Source organism: Notamacropus eugenii, chromosome 1, assembly GCF_028372415.1.
Source record: "Notamacropus eugenii isolate mMacEug1 chromosome 1, mMacEug1.pri_v2, whole genome shotgun sequence".
Lineage (NCBI taxonomy): Eukaryota > Metazoa > Chordata > Mammalia > Diprotodontia > Macropodidae > Notamacropus > Notamacropus eugenii.
The window spans coordinates 241,829,755-241,841,414 of record NC_092872.1 but is presented as its reverse complement, the minus strand read 5'-3'; the positions used below and the strand labels follow the sequence as shown (position 1 = coordinate 241,841,414).

General features: G+C 46.5%; 1 protein-coding gene across 1 annotated transcript in view; it reads right to left on the bottom strand.

The window, feature by feature from the left end:
- Nucleotides 1-2,824: 2,824 nt before the first annotated feature.
- The window catches only part of SEMA7A (semaphorin 7A (JohnMiltonHagen blood group)), a 66,289-nt gene continuing 57,453 nt past the window's right edge, over nt 2,825-11,660 (bottom strand). Inside the window, exons 11-14 of the mRNA XM_072628377.1 lie at nt 5,482-5,600; nt 5,121-5,281; nt 4,205-4,266; nt 2,825-3,691 (exon numbers count right to left, since the gene is read on the bottom strand). Of these exons, the coding sequence (XP_072484478.1) occupies nt 3,324-3,691; nt 4,205-4,266; nt 5,121-5,281; nt 5,482-5,600 (710 nt within the window). The 3' untranslated portion in view covers nt 2,825-3,323. The remainder of the gene's footprint in view (nt 3,692-4,204; nt 4,267-5,120; nt 5,282-5,481; nt 5,601-11,660) is intronic.

Sequence of the window (11,660 nt, the reverse complement as noted above, 5' to 3'; positions counted from 1 at the left end):
GACCACTATCATTTACCATGTTAATTCTAAAGAAAAACTATATTGTCTTCCCCTTCTTTGCTAGAAAATCAGAGGTATTAAAGGGGAAACTGATTTTACCTTCCCTGGAACAATAGGAGATTGCACCCCCCCACATGCCCAATTTGGTTATTTTACCATTTAAATTGCTTCTTCATTATGTGCATTGTTTCACATTTATTAATTACACATTTTTGTTATTGATCTATGTCTTTTGTATGATCTAGTACACAGGAAATAGTTGGATGGGGGCTCAGATCCAGAGCTGAAAATAAACATTACCTTAAAATAGTCACAGTGAGCCTGGGAGTAACCTAAATTCTAGACCCCTTTCTGCTACATTTCCATCCAGTTTGTTTCTTTGCTATTTTCTTCCCTTAAGGGAAAGAACAGCTGGGAGGTGAGGGGAAGACATAAAGAGGCATGGGATCAATTCCTAGTTTCTTTTGTTGACCTTGAGTTCTAAAATACTGAGCCAGGGTCTATATATATATGGACCTGATGTAGCTATTGGAAGTCCTACCACTGTTTTGGTGAGTGAGGATGTTGATGTGGAGTGAAGGGAGAATAGAGGACTGTCCCTAGCTGGCAGATCCATAAGATGCACTTCTGTAGTTGACTGCCTAGTGTAGATACTCAGTCAAAGCAAGAGTCAGGGGTGGGAGGGGTAAGGTGGGGAGGGTAGTATATGCAAAGAGAAAGAGAGAGAACAATAATAGCCTTCTTGCCTGCTCCCACTTCTGCCTCAGTCCTGATTTGTGTGCTACTTTGCCTGTGATTTAGGTATGACTCAAATACACAAAATTTCCCAGAGGCTAGCTCTTTGTAATACAACTACTAATACCCAAGATTTTTGCCTCCATGGAGAACCATCCATTCATTTTTTTATCTCATTTTTATACCATCCCTAGATAGGTTGGGCAAATAATATCATCCTCATTTGACAGCTGAGAAAATTGAAACCCAGAAGGTGAAGAGGCTTGTTGAACGTAACAAGGTAAAGGCCAGAACATAGTTAGGTCTTCTGATCTTTGGGCAAGGGAAGTCAACTGAGGTCAACTGAGGTCAAGAAAGGTCTCTAGGAGTTGGTCCTGGCAGAAGATCCCTGACCTGGAAGTAGTCCCCCACCCCTCTGGGCCTCTGCTGACAGTGTTCTGCCAGTCAATGACCAGACACAGGTAAATAAATAGTTTGTTTATTAGTAATATGTTACATTATTAAAGTGCATCAAGAGGAGATATAGCAGACTCAAGGTTCCAGATTCCCGGGCCTGGGCCCGTGGGGCACAGAGGAAGAAAGTCGCCTGGGCTTGCTACTGAAATGACAGACCAAGGGCACTGAGAGCCCCTGCTCCAAAGCACTGGGGAGCAAGTGCTCTAGTCTTCATAGCCCTGGGAGGGGGAGGGCCCTCTTCTGGGATTCACAGTTTATCCTAAGTTATAATATGACCTGAGCTGAAGGCATGAACCCGGATGGAAGCCAGTCCTTGGGGAGGGGACACCAGAGAGGATTCGAATGGGATGCCCCCTTCTCATCCCCAACCCTCAACTCCAAAGGCCAACAGAGGCCCAGGCCCTCATTACCCATGAGGACCAAACCCCTTCCCAACGAACACCGTGAAATTTGGACCAATTGTATTATATATATTATATATATATATGTATGTATATATATAATATATTTTCCTTCATTCTTGTCCCACCCACCCCACCCCCAACCTTGTCCCCCAATAATTCCCTCAACTTCCAAGTCATGGGGAATAAATACCTCCCCCATGACTGCCATTCTGAGGGGACTCCAGAGCTGGTTTAAATGGTCTCTCCCATCATACCTGGGGCTCCTTGAGGCTGGGAACTGTCTCCCCCATCAAATCAACACCCTTCTTTGTCTTGCCTTCCCTAGCCCTAAGCCTGGCCCCAACTCTTTGCTCTTCCAGGCTGTGGAGGAAGGGCCAGGGTATAACTCAGGCCCCTGCGAGTCTTCCCCCAAGGCCTCCAAGATCTCGGCAGACAGCCATCCTCCTCTCTGTACCCACCCTCTCCCTCCCTCCCTCTACCCCTAAACTAAGCCATCTCTGGATTATGATTCCGACCCCAGGTGCCCTTAGGCTGGGACACCTAATCCCCACCCCCACCCCCACCCTTCCCATCATTGTTTAAGATTCATTTGGATGCAGTCGGAAGTTGTCAAACTTAGAATAAGATAAACAAATACAAATAAAATCCTTTCCTACAGGAAAGGAAACATCCCTAGATAAACATGCAAGCTTCAGAGGGCCCTCCTCTCCCCTCCCCCAAAGGGGAAGGGACCCAGCCTAGACTTCGTGATGGCACACCTTCCCCTGGGGATATGCCAGCTTGTCCTGGGCCCACTAGTAAAGAGCCCTGCAATGGGAAGAGGCTCCTGCCTGAGGAGTTGGGCAGGGGCAAGATGATCAGAGGCCAGCTCTGGAAGCTAGGGCACAGAAGGACCATGGAGGTAGGCCAAGTCCGGGTGCCAGGGCTCCAACTGAGGGAGAGGCTCACGATTCCCAGCTCACCCCTCTCCTTCTGTCCATTCCCCTCCCACCCCTCACCCAGACACACCCAATGCATAGAGTCAAAATGGTTTCCAAGAAAGATTCATTCACCTTTGGCAAACTTCCCTTTGGAACTTGGAGGAGACCTCTTTCTCCCACAGCTCCTGCCCCCAGTCCAGCCCTTTCGCCCACATCGCCTCCATTCTGTTCTACTGGAAGTTTCCCTACTTTGCATCCCTATGACCCCCCGAGGATGTATATCCTTGAGCAATAAGCTTAAGGAGGTTGTTTTTTTTCTCTTAAACCTTCTTAAAGGGATAATGTACCTGGGTACAGGGTACAATCCCTACTCCCTTCACAGTCTTGTTCCTTCATTGGTAGTTTTCTCATCTTCCACATTCCTCACCTCCCCCTGCCCCCCACCACCACCCTGGACCCACTGTTCATAAGCCCAGCATCCATGTGCAGCCAAGAGTAGACCCCTATCCTTATGTCCCAAGTCCTTTCCCTCCCCCCACACACCCCATGCCTCCCAAGCAGACCTATGGCTCAGAAATATTCATTCCCCTGAAGAAAGTGAGGGAGAAGCTCTCTGCTCCCCCAGCCCTTGCCCCCAGGGGTAAAGGCAAGGCTTGGGTCTGTAGCAGTTGTGAGAGGCACCTAGGGAGGAGCGGAGGGATGGAAGGTAGCTCTCCAGAGGTGACAGAAGAGGACAGGAGCAAGCCACCAAGTCCCACACCCTGAGAAGGAGGAGGTGCTGGGAAGGGGTTCCAGAGTGGAGGGATCCTTATTGAAATAGAAGGAAAACAGCCAGTGCAAACAGAAGCCTGAGGCAGAGCTGGGCCCTGGGGCCCCCCACGCTGCCACCCATCTGCAGGTGCTCAGCAGTGGCTTCCTTGCGGAGCTCCCACTGAACAGCGATGCGGCTGTAGGTGCCCTCCTCAGCCTTGCACCGGTACAGCCCATATTGCTCATCTGTGAGCTTCTCGATGAACAAGATGCAGTCAGAGTTCTGCCAACCAGGCTCACAGCGATGCACCTTCTTGTCTCCGTGGTGCCAGGAGTATGTGGCATGGTGGGATTCCACAGGGCAGGTCAGGTAGTATCGGGAATTCCGGGCAAGGGTGACACTCTGTGACTCACCAGAGACCTTCTCTGGAGAGGAAATAAAAATAATTAATACTGACAACACAACTAGTGTCTGTATGGTGATTGAAGATTTGCACAATGATTAACAAAAGTCACGACATTTTATCCTCACAAAAACCCTGGGAGGTAGGTGCCATTATAGAAGGTCTCTTCTGGTTCTAAATTCAGTGGTGCAATCAATTCAATGACAAGTCAATACAACCACTGCTTCTTGTCAACCAGATAGTCTGGATCAATTCATCCTCCCTGTGACTTCCCAGACCTAAATGACCTTCTCTGATCACCCCCCCTCTACTATATGTGCCATCTCCCTATAGTAGAATGTCAGTTCCTATAAGGGTTAGAACTACCTCACTTTTGTGTCTCTTTTCCCAGCATCTATGCCTGGCACACAGAAGCACATGCTTTTCTGTTCATTTATATATTCATTCATTCATACATTCATTCATTCATCCTAGGACCAGGAACTCCCCAAGGACAGAATCATGGCTCTTCCCCAAACACAAGAGTATGACTTACCCAGCTTAGATGATGGACATTCTGTATGTGGCTCTTCGGGACCCAGAGACTGTAACACAGGCCTAGAGACCAAATGGTACAACAGGTTACACAAGAAGTGAGGGAGACAAACTGAGTGAACCCCAAAGCTCAGGCAACACCCCCACTATGGTCTGCCTTTTGGTCCTGCTCCTGCACTGCCATTTCCCAGCCCCTACACCTCCCTCTTTCATGCCAGGCACAGGCCCAACTCTATCTTTCCCAAGGATTCCCAGATGGCCTCAGCACCCCCTTCCTCTGGGTCCTCGTCCTATCCCTGATCCCCAACCCCAACAGCAAAGCCAGAAGAACACCAACTTCTGATAGATTGGCACATTTTCTGCAACAGAGTCTACTAAGTAGCCTGAGGCACAGAGAAATAGTGACTGACCCAGGGTCCCACAACCAGGATGTGCAACAAGCAGGGCCTTCTTAACTCTGAAGCTACTAGGTTATACCACCTCTTTGTCTTAGAGACTGACACAAAAACAAAACAAACCAGTCCTTGCCTCAAGGTATTTCAATTCTACTTCATTTTTCTGTTCTTCAGTTAATAAAAAAAAGATTCATTTTAAAAATCCTTTGTTATATGGGCTTGTTTCCAAATCAGTTAAAAAATCATTTTAAAAATTCTTTGTTACTTAGGATGGCTCTCTGGTAAGGAGGAGGGGAAAGGATGCAGAGGGAAATTCAGGTGATATAAGAACAAAAGACAAATAAAAATTAATTTTAAGACATAGTATTCTTAATTCCTGGAATGCCCATCTCCCAGGGCAACCCTGGAAAAATCAAGAAGTTGTCAGTCTGCTCACAAGAGACTGGCAAATATCATTGTGCCAGATCTGGAGCCAATCAAAATGCTGTGGACACGTGGGGATGGATTGGGGGTTGTACCTACCCTTTATACTTGTAGATGGAAACACACTGGCCATTAGAGTCATCCCAGCCACAGTAAGGGTCCCGGGCCATTAGACAACCCTGACAGCCCCCTCGGTATTCGCTGCATAGGTCCAGGGGCACCTGGCTGACCTCCCACTGAGAGTTCACATACAGTTTCATCTGAAAGAGCAAGAAGGCCCCGGGGCTATGACCCTCCACCCCTCATCCCCAGTAGGGCACTTCCTTAGGCTGGTGGCCCCTGGGGGGTGGGGAGAGTGGGAAAGGGCAATGAGCTAGGTCAGGAGGCTCCCAACCGTGGAGTTCCCTAGCCGAAGTCAGAACCCAGAGTAGGAGTGGACATCACCAGTACAGAGCCTCACCGTAACATTGTCCAGGGTCATGGACTGGATGGTGGCTGGATGTTGACGGAAGGGCTGGATTTCCATGATGTTAAAGGCACAATGGTCTGACTCCACCACCTTATGGATCGTTCCTTTGTCTGTAGAGAGAAAGTGGGGTGGGTGGGGAAAAAGGGCAGGAACCAAGAGGAAAAGATCAGGGAAGAAACAGGGAAAGGGGAAGAAAAGAAAGGATGCATTAGGAAAAAGACATCTGGTGCCATGAAGACTCTGGAGGAACCCCCCAGGCCCAAACACCATTTGCTCTATACAAGGCTAACCCTACATGACTCAGTATGGGTCAGGAGCAGTGCATGCTTCAGGGTGGAGAGTCTGTGTCATGAGTGGAAAGCAGAGTAGTGGAAAGAGTGGGGAAGGGAGGACTAAGGGTACTCTGTGGAGTAATCAGCTGAGGCTCCAAGGCTCATGGGACTGCTTGTAGGGGAGGGGATGGTGTAGAGTCTGGATGGGAGGGGGGGCAATGTCAACAGGACCTCCACTCAAGAGGGACATTCAGAGGGCACAGAGTTAGGCTGTATTGAGTCGGGTGAGGGTGGGGAAAGAGTAACAATGAACAGGGCTCATAATTGGGAAGGTGAGAGATCCATAAAAAGCACATCCAAAGCCTCTTAGGCCATCAGAGTCCTGAACTTGACACAGGGCCTGGGTTCAAATCCAAGATTTGTCAGTTATTACCGATACCACCTTAGGCAAATCACTTCATCTCTCTCGGACTCAGTTTCCACCTTAATCAAGGAGTTGAACTAGATAGACTAAACAAAAGCCTTTCAGCTCTGGAGAGAGGATCCTATTCTACCATTCAGGCCACAGCTGGAACACTGTGTCCATTTCTAGGTACAACACTTTAGGAAGGATGGGCTAGAACAGTTTTAGAGAGGATTCATAATGGTGACTGGAGAACATGACACCAGCTGAAGGAACTGCTGATGTTTAGTCTGGTGGAAAAAGAAGCCTAGTTGAGAGGGAGGGAATGCAAAAGACTGAACATAGGGGGAGGTGAGAGCTTTCTTTAAATATCTGAAAGGCTAGCATGTGGAAGAGATAACACACGTTCCATTCTCCAGAGGCCAAAACTAGGCCTAAGGGGTGGAGGAGACAAATTTTAGAGGAAAAACAAGTACTTAACAATTAATGCAGTCCAAAAGTGGAATGGGTGCCCTGGAAGGTAGTGAGTTCTCTGTCACTGAAAGTCTTCAAGCAGACACTTGATGACTGGGACATTATAGAAGGATTCCTTGCTTCCCATATGGTTTGAGAATTCCCTTTCAGCTCTGACAGTCTATAATTTTCTGATTGGTCAAAGGGTCTGACATCTCTAACCCACTCCCCATTTTTCTACTTAGGACATTAAAAAAAATATTTTTAAATTAAAACTCACATCTATAAGTCCTAAAGTTCCCATATCTGGGAGAAAGGTCTGGTTGTTAAGGGGGATATAGGAAGCCATGGAAAGGAAGTGACTCACTTAAGGCCACACAGAAAACCAGCAGAGCAGAATAAAGAAAGGAACCAAAGAGTCATGATTGCTAGTTGGTAATAGATAACCTGCTGGATTTGGACTTGGGAGGATCTGGTTAAAATTCCACCTTAGACCATTGCCAACTATGGAGCGCAAGGCCCTACATCTCTCTGTGCCTCCCTTTCCTCATCTGCAAAATGGAAGATGGAGGGGTGCTGATGATCTCGAAGGCCTCTTCCAGTCATCATCTTATGACATGAAGTTCTTCCTAGGTCCATTTCCAGGATGCTTCCAGCTACTGAGTTCATGGAACCATTATAATATATTGAGAACACTGGATTTCAAGTCAAAGATGTGGGTTCCCTACTTTCTATATATCTACCTCTGCTTAACTTTGGGGGTATTAACTTAAGCTCCATGACCTCCACATTCTACATCTATCAAATAAAGGCACTGGACTAGATAATGTCCAAGGACCCTTCTGTTTCTAAACCCTATGAGTCTAAAGAAAGAATGTCAGAATTTAGAAGTTCTGTAGCAATCTGACGCCTCTCCTTTCATTTTAAAGATGAGGAAATTGAGGCCCCAAGGTGCATGAGATCAGACATCAGTTAGCACATAACCAGAAATAGAACCCAAGACTGTTATGCCCTCTATGATCCAGTAAAACAAACTGCTAGGGGTCACCTTGACCATTCCTACACACACACACACACCACACACACACACACACACACACACACACACACACACACACACACAAATATACTTCCAGGCCAGTCTACACTTCATCCACCTCTAAGACACAGCCATCTGTCCTACTTTATTAACAGAGCCTTGCTTTCTCTGTCCACCTCACCTAAAACAGTCCTCTTGTTCCTGCCTTTCTCCCCAGGACCTCTTTCCCTCTCCCATCCTGAAATAACCTCTCTGAAAGTCTGATGACTTCTCCATTTGATTGCCATTGATCTGTGTTGGCCCAATGACCAGGCTTTGGAACTCAAAAAGGGAAGTCAGAGTGGAGAGGAGGGATGTTATAGAAACAGGCAGACTGGAGGACTGACAGGCCTGTTCCTCCACACCATGAGCTCAGGACCATGTAGAGGTCATCCAGAGGAGGTCAGTTGTTTCTGGACAGCCTAGAGAACATGAAGAACTGGAAAAGCTCATTACATACTCCACAGGAACTACACGCCCAATTAAGCTGATTTTCCCATTAAGATTGTACCCAGAAGACATGGTTAGTTCAGGGCAGACACAGATCAAGCTCGTTGAATAAAAAATTTGGTCAAGTAGGACCTGTTTATCTGACAGTTGTGGGAGAGGACCAGAAATCAAGCAATTGTGCCCACAATGGAAGAAAGTAGACTTAGGAAGCCAGTGCTGGAAGCTGGGAGCAATGAGGTTCTAAGGGAGGAGGAGGGAGTGAAGGGGACATCTGGACTTAGTTTGGACTCCGTGGTGCCTCCCTTTCACTTTTAGAAAAATGGAGTTCCCAAATTAAAAGGGACTGGGAATGTTTGCTGCATTGAATGGTTTTGGGGTGAAATGAATCAAAATCATAAAATGGTAATGTCTGAAGGAAACACTAGAGAGCAGGGATTTGAAACTGTGAGTTGAAATCTCAGCTCTGCCCCTTACTTTGTGACCCACGGAATAAGGGCTTGGTTTTACTCAAAGCATCCGCCAACGAAGGTTTGCATCCCTCACCTGCAGCAATCACAGAAAATGCACAGGCTCTCTTTGACCACAGGTCAGGGTTTCACAATCCTCCCAAGGGGTCTTCTTTACTCTTCCATTCCTATACTATATTCCCCACCTCCCTGTCTTTGACTAGCTGCCTCTGCCAGGTGTGGTATGTTCTCCCTCCTATCTCTGCGTCTGAGAATTGTTAGAATCCTTCAAGTTTCATCAGCTCAGCTGCTACAAGGTCTTTTCATAGCCTCATCACTTTCCCTCCTCCCCAAATTACTCTGTATTTACCTCATCTCTATTTTCTTTTTATTTATCTGTGTATATTCTATTTCCCTCCAATATAATAAATGCTCCCTAAGAGCCAGAATATTTTCTCTCATATTCTTATAACATTAGCACCTTGCCATAGTAGGGCCATAAATGCTTGTAAATGAAACTGGAATGAATGAAAATGCCATATAGTGCAGTTAAGAGTCTCTGTCTGGTATCTAGGCCTGAGTCTTCCTGCTGCAGGTTCAAGTCTTGTCCCTCTTGGCTTTTCCTGGGTGGACACACAGGGATTAATCATCCTTTTCATTTCAACATGCTCCCTTTACAGATCTTGGAGGGGAGTCCAGGTCCTGAATTCTGTCCCCTCTTCTCCCCCCAAAATAACCTCAGGTCCTCCGATATTTGTTTGCCCCAGGATTTCTTTGGTTCATAGAATCTTGGAATTCTAGAACATTAAAACCTAGAATCTTACATTGATCTGGGAGAGATCATTGGAAACTATCTCATGGTATAAATTATGCTGGATTTGAAGTCAGAGAATCTGGGTTTGAATCTCAGCTCGGATGTTTACTAGCTATGTAACCTTGGCCAAGTACATAAATCTCTTTGGATGTGTTTCGTTATTTGTAAAATGAGGATGTCTGGCTTAGATTTACTTAAGTCTCTTCTGTGTAAAAATCTATGATCATATACTCTGGCTCAACTTCTCCATTTTTCAGATGAGGAAACTGAGGGCCACAAAGCTTCAAGGTCTTGTCCAAGGTCACATTGCTGATCAGTGAGCCAGGACTGAAAGCCAGGAGTCTGACGCACACTCCAGTCCTCGTTCTACTACATCATAGCCCTCCCTCTGGCTGGTCTACAAGGTCTCAGTATCTTACTTCCTTTGAGGTTCTTTGAATTCTGGTGGGGGCTCAGAATCAGGAAGGGACCGGCTATTCTGGTTGCCCTTCCTTACGTAATGTCAAGTTGGCCTTGTCAAAGAAAGAATCCAATTCCTCTCAAAGGCCCATTTTCCAGGAGGCCGAACAATAGCCTTCATGAGAAGGTCCTGGGTTTCCTGATCACTAAGATGAGAGAACTTTGAGGCTTGTAAATAAGAGGAAATCAGACAATGTCCCAGCTGAAACAATCCTGGTAAGTGTATTATAAAAATAAGTTTCGTTATAAAAATAAACTGTCGGCAGAGGTCTACATTCAACTGAAGCCCTTTAGTCACCTAAGGGAAATTCTGCCCTAAGTGCTGCGGGGTAGAGAGAGGAGAAAAGGGAGATTATCAATACAGGCTACTTTCTCCTAAATTCAATTCAGTTCAATTCAACAAGCTTTTGTTAAATGCCTCTAATGTGCCAAGCACTGTGCTAGATGCTCAAGACAAAATGTAACAAACCCTACCTTCAAGGGACTTATGTTCTACTCAGGGAAAACAATGTGGACACAGTAAAGCAAATACTCCCCTATTCATCCAACTGTTGCCTCTAAGATAAAGTATAAATTCCTCTGATTAGCTTTAAAGCCCTGCACGAGCTGGCCCAACCTACCTTTCCAACCTCACTGGACATTACTCTCTCTACTCTAGTCTGGTGCAGACAAAGGGGTCTTCTCTCTGTTTCCCATTCATGAGTCTCCATTATCCATCTCCATTACTTTGCACCTGCCACCCGGCCGCCATTGTACCTAGATTACACTCTCTCCTTACCACCATCCTCTTTCTCCCTTTAAGAAACATCTCAGGCACCATCTTACCCATGAAGCCCTTTCTGATTCCCAGTGCCCTCTCTGCCAAACTCCCCAGGTGTGTGCCTTTATTTTTATTAACCTTATGTTTATGCTGCATTTTCACATGTACTTGTCTCCTCTACTCAAACAGAAGCAGCTTGGGAATAGGAACTGCTCAGCCCTTTGTACTTGCATCCCTAGTGTCTAGGTCACTGTAACGATTAAATTAATTTTAATAAATGTATGTTGCCTTTATTAAATTTATTGGTTTAATTATTTATCATTAAGTTCATTAATGCATTACTAAATGCTTGGTGGTTGTTGGTTGATTAGGGAAGCAACACAACAACTGGGGAAATCAGGAACTACCTCTTGTAGGGGGTGGGGCTTAAGGGGAACTGGGGGTTCCAAGTGGAAGTACAGAAGAGGAGCGTTCCATATATAGGGGACAGACGGTCAGGACAAGGGCATGGCCAGAAGATGGAATATCCTGCGCAGGGAAACTACAAGGAGACTATGTGGGCTGGCAGAAGATGAGGTAAACAGACAAGAAGCATTCAGATTATGGTTACTCCCTCCTTGGGGAAGAAAAGATAAGGTCCAGTCCTTCAGGCCTACATGTCAAGGTCTAGGGGCAAGGTATAGGGCCAGAAAGAGGCCGAGCAGCAGACTAGATCTCCTACAACTGCCCAGGCTAAATGCACTCCTCACCCTAGTTCCTGGAGTCCCAGGAGGTTGAAGGCAACGACAGCTGGGTCTCCCCACAAACCAAACTCTACAGCAACCATCCCAACCCTCTGGGGTCAGGAGGGGGGAACTGGTTTTGAACAAGTTGACCTGGGCCCTCCTTCTGTATGAATATGACAGAAGAGATCAGTCAACAAGTATCTATTAAGTGCCCACTATGTACCAGACACCTTGCTAAGCTCTTGATTAGTGCCCATCCCAGGACCCTCTCCACCTTCACTGCCCAGCAGTTGGGTCTCTGACTGGGACC